This window comes from Engystomops pustulosus, chromosome 7, assembly GCF_040894005.1.
Source record: "Engystomops pustulosus chromosome 7, aEngPut4.maternal, whole genome shotgun sequence".
Classification (NCBI taxonomy): domain Eukaryota; kingdom Metazoa; phylum Chordata; class Amphibia; order Anura; family Leptodactylidae; genus Engystomops; species Engystomops pustulosus.
In genome coordinates this window covers 40,575,243-40,589,333 of record NC_092417.1, presented here as the reverse complement: position 1 = coordinate 40,589,333, position 14,091 = coordinate 40,575,243, and the positions used below count along the sequence as shown (strand labels likewise).

Below are 14,091 nucleotides of genomic sequence, written 5' to 3'. Positions count from 1 at the left end.
CGGAACCGTATATATTATAATTGTAACCCCAGACAGAATTTTTTTTGGTCTCTTTGACAATTGGATTTTAAAAATGTTGGGTTGTCATAAGAACCGGGATTAACAATAAAGCTTTATTACAGATACATGTGATAACTGTTACAGCTGTTTGTTGTAGCCCGGGTCTACAGTACAGTAAATTACCAACATCCAGGGGGCCGTTTGTAACTAGGGGTCGTATGTAAGTCGGGTGTTCTTAAGTAGGGGACTGCCTGTACACTGTTTATTCTCACCTTTTTCAAGTATCAGAATTTAGGAGCTGTGGGCACTTTTGGGTTTTTTTCTATTTCTTTCTGAGCGCAGGTTCATAAAGCTGCAGCATATCTCATCTGGCCAATATGTTGCAGAATTGGCTGCAATGTATGAACTTGATGAGGCCGAGCCACTAGATGGAGATGAGCCATGGCTCTATTACAGGAAGGTGCCGGAGCAGGAATATTCCCACAGGGAAGCAAGCCGTAACATGTCCCCAAATGGAACTAAAATAAAATGGAACAAATATGTTACAATTGTAGAAAAAATGTACTAAAGCAAAAACAAGCACATTACAGACCTGTGCTATAAAAATAACATACATACATTTTTTCACATTGTTGCTTTAAACGCACTGGGGGAGATTTATCATTGGTTTTGCTTGGCTTTAGGGTTTTTGCGTCTTTTCATTGTTCAAAAATCGCAAAGGGCTATTCCCGCCACTTTAATATACTGGCGTAAACAGATTCATGACTTGCGCCTTTTTTAAAACAAAAAGGTGCATAGTCACTCTATCCCCCTGCCGGTGTATGTGCTGCGACCTTTGTTGCATTTGTCGCCTTTTTGTGCCTTTATGAAAAAAAAAAAAAAACCACATATAGAGCATAAGAACATTTAACATTTATTAAAGGGCTAAAGCCACTTTAACGGATCTGATGAGCAGCAGAGCTCCAAATACAGACATAGAACTATCCCAAGGAGCCGCCTATTGATAAATCTCCCCCATTTAATATGTAAATGAAGTACAAATGCAAAATGTCATATTTCGCACTGACCATTGATAGGCGTAAATTACTGGGGTTATCCGGCAGAAGAAGGGACGGTCATAGTCAATAATTCTCAGTGGGACTGTGATGGGGGTAACGGTCAGAAACTTCACTTTGGTGAAATTGCACTTTTTTAGAAATATTTTTTGATCTTTTTTACTTAGAAAAACAGTTCCAAAACATTTCCCTCCAAAATACAAGTTGTATGAAAACAATCCCTTCCCACGTGTGTATCCACAGAATAAATAATAAGTTGTGCATCTCTGATGTGGTGATGGGAAAAAAAAAGTAAGAAACGCCTCCTTCTGAAGGTAACCGTCTGTTTCACAATATAAGGGCCCATGCACACGAATGTATGGGGGACGTATATATGACCGCAAATTTACATCCGCATATACGTCCCCCATAGTTGTCTATGGCGCCCGGGCTTGGTACAACATGTGCTCACCGCGCCGTACTGCTGTGGCCGCAAAAAAATAAAGCCCGCATCACTATTTTCTATGGAGAGGGAAGGTGCGAGCAGCACTTGCTTCTACTCCTCTCCAGCACGCCCGACGTGTGCCCGTACAGCTACGGCCGGGCACATGTTACTGTGCGTGGACCCTAAGGGTGAAGACACACATGGCGTTTTTGGGCCGTTTTTACTAAGTGCGTTTTCAGATCGTTAAAAACGCATGCGTTAAAAAACGCATCCGTCTTTTAAAGACGCATGCGTTTTTGAAAACGCATGCGTTTTTGTCCGTTTTCCCGAAATTGCGCAATAAAAAACGGACAAAAACGCACGCGTTTTTAAAAAACGCATGCGTTTTTAACGACCTGAAAACGCACTTAGTAAAAACGGCCCAAAAACGCCATGTGTGTCTTCACCCTAAAAACGCATGCGTTTTTAACGATCTGAAAACGCACTTAGTAAAAACGGCCCAAATACGGCCCAAAAACGCCATGTGTGTCTTCACCCTTAGGCCGTTTTTGGGCCGTTTTTATTGCGCAATTTCGGAAAAACATATTGCGTTTTTGTCCGTTTTTCCGAAATTGCGCAATAAAAACGGCCCAAAAACGCCATGTGTGTCTTCACCCTAAGTGTTACCATTTTTTCAGACTGCGTGTCTAGGGTTCAGCTGTCGCCGATTTCTCGGGAGATGTGTCTGGACATGTATGGAGCGCCCCTCCGGGCTCCAGCCCTCGCTGTAGTGTAATTTTCTAGGTTGACCTTTGGTACTAGTACTAATACATGACATCAGTTCATATGTTCCTTCTTCTCCTCACTCGAGGTCACCGATGTCATTCCTCACCAGAGAAAATTGTGAGCAGTGAAAGTCTTCAGATTTTGGGAACAACTGCTCCTCCGAATCGGTGGCCCGGCCTTGTTCCCTTCAGCTGTTGCTTTATATAGTTCGCACATTACAGGCATAGATCTATGGGAAAAAATAGCTTTGGCATAAGGTCTCCTCTGTATGCAGAGGGAATTGATTGTGGGAGTAAATACCCAGTCATGTATTAGGAAGAGATGGCCGCTGCAGCACCTCTTGCTGTAGCGAGTGTCGATCTATAATTACATTATCTCTGGTGAGGTTTAGTTACTTTTGCTTGTCTATTCATAGATTATTAGAATATATAATGGGAGAAGTACAGTAGTCCCAGGCCGCTGCATGTTTAACCTCTCGCACGCCACGGTTAACTATGTCTGCAATTAGTAAGCACAGGAGGGTGAATGCTGAGAGTGACGTACTCAAGTATTACAGTATATTGTAAAAACAATTGCTTATTTTACTCAGGTTGACTAAAGAGATTTAGTTAACTTTTCAATAAATATTTAAAGAACATCAAAATCCCTTATGATAAACCTGGGCCAGTTACTCATAAGTCTAAGCACCATGACTGTGGGAATCTTGTTATATTAGCTTCACAGGCTGTTACACTGTTTAGGAGCACTTCCCTCCTCCCACTGTGTGAAATTACAGCTTGTGGAAGGAGTAAAGTGCTGAGACAGCAGAGGGAGAAGCAGCTTATGAAGCTACAGCACTGAGTGGCTCTGGTACCATCCCCCCAGGAGCCTTCAGCCTTGTTAGCATAATTTTAAAGGTTGATATTAGATGAAAGGAGGTCATGCAATAATATAAAAAGATTACCACAGTCACGGTGCCTGGATCTTTGAGTAAGTGCTCCTGGTTTACCATGATGGATTGTGGTCCTCCAGTTTCTTCCCACACTCCAAAAACATACTGTTAGGCTGATTAGATTGTGAGCCCCATTGGGGACAGGGACTGATATGCCAAGCTCTGTGCAGCGCTATATAAATAAAGAATTATTATTATTATTCAGAATGTAAGTAACCATAAATTCAACAAAATCCCTTTCACCGCGGGGCAGAATGACTGAACTATAAACGTATCGCATTATTTGTCTTGCACAAAAGCCAAAAAAAATCTCTAAATGGCAGAAAAAAATTGTACCAAGTAAAGCTACAAGTCGCCCCATACCAAACAAACACTTCTTCTCTGAATATGATGACGGGGTGTAGCTGCACGGATGTATTTGCTTGTAGGCGGGGTATGGTGGATATTGTAGTAAATGCTCTCAGCTATGACATGTTATGTGTGTACGAAAACACAACAAGAAGAAGGATGCATTCAAAAGGCTCGTGTATGATACAAAAATAGATCCAAGTTTATTTCAAAAAATATAATTTGTTTGACAAGACAGACAATCAAAGAACAAACATTTAAAATCAATTAAAAATGACTATATACAGAAATACATACAGTCACCCAGTTTGGTGAACTGTAAACACCCTACTGACCAACACTAAGTGAGTGATACTAGGCCTGCCTGACTGTTCAAAAAGTAAAGGCTGTATTGCTGGATGCCCAAAAAACACAATAACACCAAGTAGATGTATAAATGCCAGAAAAGATATATCTTACCAACCTAGAGCCCCTAATGTAGAAATAAGGTAAGATTGCTACAGGGTAAGCATGTTGACAAGGGCAACAGGAGGATGGAAAATGCGGGTACCCGCCACCCCTGACCACCTGGACCTTTCCTGACTGCTCTTAAGCTTACCGCTGACATTCTGTCTGGGTACCCGCATTTTCCATCCTCCTGTTGCCCTTGTCAACATGCTTACCCTGTAGCAATCTTACCTTATTTCTACATTAGGGGCTCTAGGTTGGTAAGATATATCTTTTCTGGCATTTATACATCTACTTGGTGTTATTGTGTTTTTTGGGCATCCAGCAATACAGCCTTTACTTTTTGAACAGTCAGGCAGGCCTAGTATCACTCACTTAGTGTTGGTCAGTAGGGTGTTTACAGTTCACCAAACTGGGTGACTGTATGTATTTCTGTATATAGTCATTTTTAATTGATTTTAAATGTTTGTTCTTTGATTGTCTGTCTTGTCAAACAAATTATATTTTTTGAAATAAACTTGGATCTATTTTTGTATCATACACGAGCCTTTTGAATGCATCCTTCTTCTTGTTGTGTTTTCGGCCAATTTATTGTGCATTTGGCTCTATTATTACTTGGTTGTGCTACATCCCCTCTGTTGGTATCACATGTTATGTGTGTACATTATCATTGCCCAGAGCTCTGCTCCTATCCAATCATCCGTGCCACATGTATTTTTAGTGCTGGTTCCCAAGCAGTTCACCCTTTCCAGGTCCTGGCTGCCGGCCCCCTGTATGACTCCTGCGAGCTGGAAACTGGCAGTGTAAAGCCCTGTGCACACATGGCAGCTTCTTCATGTCAGCAGAACTGTAATGGCCATGTGTATAGTGGCCAGCGAGTCCTGAGCTTGTTTCATTACGGTTTCTGAGGCCTTAAAGGGATATTCTGTCCATTCAATATAGACAACACTAGTAACACTTATTTCTCATTTTAGTTGTGCATTTCCATGAGGAATAATAGAGGACTAGCACAATGTAGAAATGTTAGAAAAGATGATCCAGAATTGTCATTTTATGGGGAATACAATACCGTTTCATTATTCAGTTTTGCAGCCAGTATTGCAGCTATTAATATTTTTACTTTGTATTCTGACAGATATGGCTTGAGTTTTCTCTAAGAAGACACAATGGTGCGGGAACGAAAATGCATCTTGTGCGAAATTGTGTACAGTTCCAAAAAGGTAATAATAATACGACTACCTTATTTAACGGACTATAAGACGTAGCGGATTATAAGGCGCACCATCAATAAATGCCTGCTAAAACGTCTAGGTTCATATATTAGGCGCACCTGATTATAAGGATGAATGACCAGCAGGTGGCAGATCTGTGCACAGTACAAGGCAGCTGTTGTCTCTAAGTGCGGTTCATATATAAGGCGCACTGGACTATAAGGCGCACCTTTGATTTCTGAGAAAATCAAAGGATTTTTTAATGCGCCTTTTAGTCCGAAAAATACTGTATTTAAATTTATTGGCAATCCGTAGCTTTAAAAGGGCTATGCCAACTATTTAAGTCATTCTTTATTCACTCAATCACAATCCAATCACAAGGACCAGAATCCAGTTCTCACTGATGGGTGGAGAACCCGAATGAGGATTCAACCTGCCGCTCCATTCACTAGTACGGCAGTGTTGGATATTGCTGAGCACAGAACTCTGGTATCTATGGTATCTATCATTCATTGTCTATATGAAGTCTAGGGATAGCCAAGCAATGTGTTCAGCAATTTCCGATACTCCCATACCACTGAATGGAGCGGCAGGGCGTGCCATGTTCTCCGGATTGCTGGGGGACCCCCACTGATCACCTTGTTATCCACTATTCTGTGCTTTAATATTATAATTTTTTTCATGCATGTATAAAAAAACAAATCATATTTTACTTTTGGCTTTTGTGCAGGAAATGGATGAACACATGCGTAGCATGCTCCATCACCGGGAGCTGGAGAACTTGCAGGGCAGGTAATATGCATGGAACAAGGTGGGAAAACTTGGAGATACTGCATTTAGGCTTTGAAGGAAAACTACCACTTGGGTAGTCATAATTTAAACTACATAAACTTACATGTTGACCTTTTCTTCTTTAATCTGGAACAGGACTTTACTAAGCTTGAGACACGTGTAATGTAGAAAAAAAACGACTTTTAAAAATCCTGTGTACGGGACACAGGCATCCTGGCGCTCCTTTGCTTTCTAGTTATGCACACCTACCATGTGCTATTATATCCACCCACTCACTCCTACCCGGCTCTCGGGAAGTATCGCACATGCATAGTCCTGGTGTCTGTAAAGCAGCCGCATCAGGCTACCTGCTTACACGAGACTTCCCGAGAGCTGGATATAGTCACCGGGGCTCGGGCAGAAGGGTAGGAGTTAGTGAGTGGATCGGTGGATATAATAGCATGTAGTAGAGCTGCATAATTAGAATGAGCACCGCGCTTCCTGTCTCTCGTGCACAGGAGCACCCGGCGCTTATTTCCATATTTTAGAAGTGTTTTTTTTTCTGCATTCCATGCGTTTCAAGCTTAGTAAACACCTCTTCTGGATTAAAGAAGAAAAGGTCAACATGTAAGTTTATTTAGTTTAAATCCTGAATGTCCATGGGGGTAGTTTTCCTTTAAATTCCTCCGGTCTGACACCATTTCATGGATTCTGGCGCACTCGTACTAAAGAGGCGTGAAATAGCTCTCGCCTATATGATGGAAATGTGCAGCATTCTTCCATGGGCCGAACAGCTGGAACTCATTATCTGTGCCCCCAAGAAAGGTTATCAGTGCAGCGGTTCACTGTCTGGAAATATCCGCTCAACTGTTCAGCTCTTCATAACCCTTCCTACACACTTACTCCAAATATAAAGGCACGAGTCACTGGTTATAGAGCATCGCTGTGCCAAGGATAGTTATATTCCCAAATACATATTAGGACTTCCTGATCCTCCCACAAGGCTAGCTTGGAGACTTGCCTTTTATACATGCATTAGACAACACCTAATGTTCTGTTAACTCTAGGCTTAAAGGGGTTAGATAATATAGGATAAGCCACCACGTTGTGGTTGACTATGGTCCAACTTCTGGGACTTCAAGATGAAGGGGGTTGCAATGCTTTCTACTTCAGTAGCAAGCTATTTAACCAAAGCCACTTACTGCTCACTGCTGTTGTGCTGATAAGGGATTATATCTTCATCAGCTTCAAAACTTTTTACTTTTGCATAAAAATGTCTTTAAATCGGTTTTGGCGCTCTGGTCATTGCTAATTATGCACGCCTCAAGCCTGCTCTCCGGTATACCCCCTTTGAAGCTGTTTTCAAACTCCTACGAAAAAGGGGCATGTCCTCCGTAAAAGGGGGGGGGGTTGTCTGTGCAAGAAAATTCAATATTTTGGTGCAGCATCAGACACAGAAATTAATCTGGCACTGCAGAGATCTACCCTGCACTGATCTAATGACCCGACACATTAATATATCTCCTATCTTCTATAGTACAGTCAGTGGGGGAGCAGCTCGGGCAGCAGACAGGATGACGTGGTTTGCTGGGTAACCACGAGCAGTTTTGGTGTTGGAAGACATAGGGAAAATAAACAAGGAGCTACATGTTGAATGAGATAATTCTTGAGAGTAGCAAAAAGTGCTAGTTTCTGTGGGGGGTTATTTACCAGGGCTTGCACGCAAGTTTTTTTTGTGTACAAGCCCTGAAATAATCTCAATGCCTTGCAAACTGTTATTTTGCTCTCTTATCCCATAGCTATGCCCAGTGGGTGTGGAGGGGATTGATTGAGGGCCTGGCCGGCAGCGCAGTGTGCGGGTAGTGGGCATTCCTTCACCCTTGCGCATTCGCTACAATCTGCTCCCATTCAGGCCTTAATGGTCACAGGTAATGGCACAGTTCTACACCAGGGTAGGACCTGGCAGAGAACGTGGTGCCTCCTGATGTATCTGATGGTAGGGGTTTCATCATACTACAGCACACACAACGCCAACATATGATAAATTTCCCTAGGTCTGTTGGATCATGTGATCTCATTGTAACCCCCTCCCCCCTTCTTAAATCATCACGTAGATGTGTTGTTTCAGGGGGGGGAATCACCACCTTCAGTCAAATCTATTAAAAGGTAATAAAATAGAGTTGTGCTGTCTACAGCTCGTACCGAAGTGCACTAAGCTTTTTTACTGTAGAAACTTTCATGAAAAGTATTTGAGAGGTTAAGGTGCTACCACCCGTATCACCCATGTTACAATGGATTCCTGAAGAGATGGACCCTGAGCACCCTTGATCTTGATGTAAGTGGGTGCACAGATGTCTCCAGCATTTGTGCTCCTGCAGCTGTCGGTGCCCACACACTGAATTATCCCTGTGCCGTACACTGCAGCATTTGTTGTAGGCCGTGTGTTGGATACTAGGCAGCCCCTCTCATCATACACTTTATAAATTCCCAACCTGCCTCTCAGCTGTCCGGGATTCAGTTACTGCCATGTGATTGGCTGCCGTCCTGCCCCCCTCGTAGCCTTTCTGGTGCTAGAAATAAAAGTGAAGTGTGTGACAGCGACGCGGCAGCAGCTGACACCATGCCTGGGCCTCAGAGCTGCAGACACTAGCTCTGGGAGCCCACCTCCCCTGCTCAGCCTCCTCTATGCTGTGTGTCTTCCGGGGGCAAGATTTTTCACTACAACAATTAAAGAAGAATTTTTTTTTTCATTTATTTTGTTTTTGTTTTTTGAAGCTTTCTGCCTCTTAATTGTTGTAGAAAAATCTTATCCCGTCTCTGTAACGACTCCATGAGCGGAGTCACAAGATAAAGCGGCGGCTGAATAGAACTTTTTCTGTGCCGGAAGGTTTCTCGGAGCCGCAGCGCTTGTACAGGGAGACCCTGCCCTTAGAGGAGACACAGCATAGCCTGGATTTGTCAGCATGCCCATTGGAAGAATTGAGTGCCCCACTTCTGCCTCTCTCCCCAGAGACTGCAGCCATGAATGCCGGGTCTGCAGGGTGACGGTGGTGGGCCTATCGACTTACGCCAAGCACATCTCAAGCCAGCTACATAAGGATAATGTCGATGCCCAGGAAAAGGAAGAACAGGAGGAGGCCGAAGAGGAATACTTTGACAAGGAACTCATCCAATTGATTAAGAAGAGGAAGGAACAGAGCCGGTAAGTTACCGAATACTTATCACAGTTTTGTCTTTTGATATTGGTATTAGGGTAAACTTTAACTTGTCATGTTAAACATTAGGGTAAACTTTAACCTGTCAAGACAGAATGTTACAGAGCAAGAGCAGCTAAGCAGATTGATATACACCGCTCCTCCTGCTGTATAACATGCAGCCTGAAAATCAGACATCATGGTATAGTGCTAGAGAATCTAACCAGATTGATATATGTACAGCTTCTCCTGCTATATAACATGCAGCCTGCAAACCAGACATTATATAACAGAGCAAGAGAATCTAACCAGATATATATATATATATACAGCTGCTTTTGCTATATAACATTTAGCCTGCAAAGCAGACATCTGGTTTTAGAACAAGATAATCTAACCAGATTGATATACATCTGCTGCTGCTATATAACATGCAGCCTGCAAAGCAGACATTATGTTTTTAGACAGACAGACTGATATATACACTGTTCCTCCTGCTGTATAACATGCAGCCTGCAGAGCAGACATATCAAGTTCGATAGGGCAGGTTACCTGTATTCTAGTGTTACAGTAATTTGATTTCCAAAATGCATTTTTTAGTGGTGCAGTATTCCCCAAAAAGTTGCTATGTTTGTAGTTGTGTATTACTTTATGCACTACAAGAGACATGTGCTAGGCCAGAGATGTATGGCACAGAGTAACCTTGTCTGACCTCTGTTGTCACATGTTGTATATTCTGTGAGTAAAGCCACTTTAGACTTTACATTTATACATTGGAATCATCTTGTTGAATATAAAGAAGTATTTTACAGGAATCTACAAATAAACAGATACAATGCTGTGGCTATGTTAAAGATTGGTATATTGGTCAGTATTGAGTTTGGCCTGCACTTTCTAGTACTTACATTTAGGACACGTTTCTGTGACTGTTCATGAGTGAATGGAGAATTCTTATTCCGGGACAATTTATGTAATTTACTAAAAAAACAAATTTTTCACGCTGTTCACTATTCACTCTTTGCAGTCTTTGTGTTATTTGCTGCAATTATGTAAAGATGAGTGATTTAGTTTAATGGCGCATCCTGCTGTATAGCATGTGATATTATGGGACAGACACAGGCTCACCTGTATTGTCTTGATGTGAGCAGTAAGGCTACATGTACAGGACTGTGTGCTCAGGGCTGGGTGGAGAAGGGTGAGTGAGCGCTCCTCACCCCTCCCCTCTCTAGTGAATGACAATTGTAAGAATTTCGGTTAAGTTGGAAATACAGTCAATCAAACGGATGACCACATTTTCCTTGGAAAACAATGTCGCGGTACAGATAGCATGTGGCCAGAAAATACGGTTGTGTGCATGAAGCCCAAATGGCATGACCAGCAGAACAAGGGACAGAGTGACACTTACTGGAGTGCTACAGTATCCTCACAGGCTTGTCCTTGTGTATGTGTCTGACAGACGTCACTCTTCTCTTCATTCTGCTATGTATTCCTAATGATCACACAGTATATTCTTACAGAGAGACCATTTATAGTTAAAACCTTTTGAACAGATTATTGAATTTATGTAAGATATATAGGGTGTATAGACAAATCTATACTGCAGCTAAATTTTCAGAGCCAGGTAATGAGAACTGAAGCAGCAGAAGATTTAGTGAGTTATAGAGGAATTATTATTTTTCCTACTGTTTGGTGTGCATTTTATCATGTCTCCTAATCTGGAAATCCCTAGGGGACTAAGGCAATAGAAAAAAGAAAACGTATGCTTCCCCTGCTCCGGTTCCTATCTGCGTCCGACTAGAAGTTACCGGAGGTCACAGAGGACCTGCTTCTTCTAATACGTGGCCTCATTTACCTCCATTTTCCAGGGGACTTTACCTCCTGTAGTGTTTCCTGGTGCAAAGAGGTAGTTCATTGGCTGAAGTGGGTCCCACAACGTCCCGGAACTTAAAGTCGGCTCCAGGTCCAAAACCTGCGACTCTGGGAGTTTTCCCATAAATATTTGATAGAATTCCTGTACTTTTTAATCCCCCCCCCCTTCCCATATACAAATGACTTCCAAGTTATATATTACAATGAGAATTATATGTGATTCGGGTTTTGCTTATTTTTTTCAACTACTTTTTTTTTTCTTCTTATATTATAAAAATTAGGCAAGAGGAGGCATGCAACTCCTCCAAAGGACCAGAAACTGATAAATATCAGAGGAGGAGAGATGACCGTCTATCATATCAAGAACCAGGCCCACAAGAGTGGCACCGAGATCCATCTGATAGGAACTGGCAGTGGCAAAATGACTGCTTTAGTAATCCAAGGCAGGGTTTCCTTCATCCTGCTCTAAACCACAATCCTAATAGACATCCAAGAGGGAGAGCTGGTTGGCATATGAACAATCCTTCAAATCGACATTTGACCCATGTTAATGTTGGAGGCTCTTGGCACTCAAATGCAGGGGGGGCAACCAGCTGGCACCAAAGAAGCACAAATAGAAATTTCCATTGGCTTCAAGAAGGTAATGGAAATTTTCCCAACCAGCATCCCAGAAACTGTGGTGGAAACTGGCCGTCTAATTCATACAGCGGTAACCAGTGGAACTTTAATGGTAAGATTGATGCGTTTCCTCAAGGAAGAAACCGACCATCAAGACATTGCGACACTGCTCAGGAAAGGGATCCTAGGTGGGGCTCAAAAAATTGTACATCCACCTCTTTCTGTAAAGAAAGGTTCAAATGGAAAAAGATGGAAAATAAAACCAGCAACAGCAAATCTTGTCCAAATTCAAGTAAAAACTCATCAAAAATATCAGATAGCTCTGTCAGTTCTAAGGTGAGCACTACAAAAGCGAAAGATGACTTGCCAAACCTTGTGAAGGCAACGGACGATTTCACAAGCGATCAACACATAGAGGACAACTTTTCGGGGTTTAAAATTTCAGACAATTTAGACTTTTCATCCAAAAAATCTACGCTCTGCTTTGAGAAGAGCAATAACGCTTTGAGAGATAAACCCCACCGATGGTCTCCTTACCCGTCACAAAAAGTCTCCGAAACTCAGCCAGTAACTCCACAATCTGTAGACAAGGACCTAGATGATCACACAGAGGAGACCAAAGAGACCAAGAGTGGAGATCCAGAAACAGACCAAATAGTGGGAGCCAAAAATGTGCCTGATCCCGGTCCTGAACAATGTGAACGCAAGAAAACCGACCACGGCGAACCCAAGAGCCTCCGCATGCCTTCACTAAAATCCCCGTTACGTAGCATACTCGATGTGAAAGCCTCGGCTCTAAAAAGAGATCAAAAGAACCCTTTAAAAGGTGTAAAGCTGAATCCTTTAACATTGTTTGGGGAGAGACAGAATCGATTAAGTGCCCTTAATTTAGAAATGGTTAGGTCCAACTCTTATATATCCAAGTTGCGGAGCGCGTCAAAAAACGCCAAGACTAATCAAGAAACCCAAGACGGCGGCAAGAAGGAACCTGTAGAGACTCTTAGCGAGGTGCTACGCAAGGCCAAAGAGATGCTCCGCAGTAGCCAGGCCATTCAGAGTCCATACATACAGTCTGTAGACGATACGCCTAACAATCAAGACACCACAACAGCGGAGGCATCGAAAAATTCCTTCCAGCCCAGCACTTTCTCTGATGATACCTTAGAAGACGTGAGCGACGATGACTTGTTCTGTTGTGGGGATAAAGTAGTCAACAATTCTTATGCAAATTTCAAAGAAGAGAGAGATGAAAACCTAAAATGTTACGTCTCTTCTTTAGACAAGTCTATCTCGCCCAATCACCCCGAGTCCCACGATGATGAAAATAACAGAAATTCTCATCTCTGTCAAGACTATCACGACGTGGACAGCTTAGAAAACGTTTCCGATCTTGACCTACCGAAAGGTGCTACACATTCGCCCAATACAATTTTACCGGAGTTAAGCAAACTAGGTCTACCTGCTTCCCTCCAGCGAGATCTGACCAGACACATTAGTTCACGAAGCAAAACCGGATCCCATCTCCCTGAGCCCAACCTCAACAGTGCGCGGCGCATCCGAAACGTGAGCGGCCATCGCAAGAGTGAGACCGACAAGGATTCAGGTCTTAAACCAACCCTAAGGCAAATTCTGAATGCTTCGAGAAGGAACATAAATTGGGAACAGGTCATGCAGCATGTGACCAAGAAGAAGCAGGAACTAGGCAAAGGTTTACCAAGGTTTGTTTCTGTGTGTCAGTCAGGTTTCTCTTTATGCCCAGCTAATGGGCAGTACTTTCTTAAAGGGGTTTTCTATGTATGTGGGAAAACATCCCGGGGGACGGGATCAGAAAGAATACAGTTACACCGATCTGGCTCCCGGTTCCTGCAACTCTCTGGTACTTCTGATTTTGCGCCCTGTATCTGATTAAAAGCTCCAGGGATGGGGGGCGTCACAAGACCTGTTTCATCTAATAACTGGCTTCCACGGGCCAAGAGCAAAATCCCCCGTTCAAGAGGCTAGTAGTTGAATGAACCGATTCCCATGCCCCCCCCCCCCCAACTTCCAGAGGCGCGAAACTGGAAGTAGTGGATTGATGCATGACTCGGGGTAAGTGTATGTTCTTTTCTTTTTCCATATTTATAGAAAACCACTTTAAAGGGGTTGTCCCACTGTAATAAAAATTAACATGCCAGACTGGGAAAGGCTTTAAAAACAATTAAACATGTACTCACCTACTCCGGTGCTCCTGTTGTCCCTCGGCGCAAACCGTCGGAGCAGGGTCCCAGAAGCTCCGCTCTAAAAGATGTCAGAGCACAACTTCCGTGCCCCTGTAAACAAACACTGGCGCCGCCCTCCCCAGCCTGGCACGTAATTTTTTATTACAGTCGGACAGCCCCTTTAATCCCAGACAATTGCCTTTCAAGTTGCTACATCTAGTGTTTTGTTTACATATTAAAGACATTGTCTGTACGCTGCA

The 14,091-nt window shown here is 42.9% G+C and overlaps 1 protein-coding gene across 1 annotated transcript in view; it reads left to right on the top strand.

Moving 5' to 3' along the window:
• Nucleotides 1-14,091, top strand: part of ZNF106 (zinc finger protein 106) — a 47,842-nt gene that overhangs the window by 6,375 nt on the left and 27,376 nt on the right. The window contains exons 2-5 of the mRNA XM_072115565.1: nt 5,106-5,190; nt 5,912-5,973; nt 8,963-9,154; nt 11,297-13,351. Of these exons, the coding sequence (XP_071971666.1) occupies nt 5,137-5,190; nt 5,912-5,973; nt 8,963-9,154; nt 11,297-13,351 (2,363 nt within the window). The 5' untranslated portion in view covers nt 5,106-5,136. The remainder of the gene's footprint in view (nt 1-5,105; nt 5,191-5,911; nt 5,974-8,962; nt 9,155-11,296; nt 13,352-14,091) is intronic.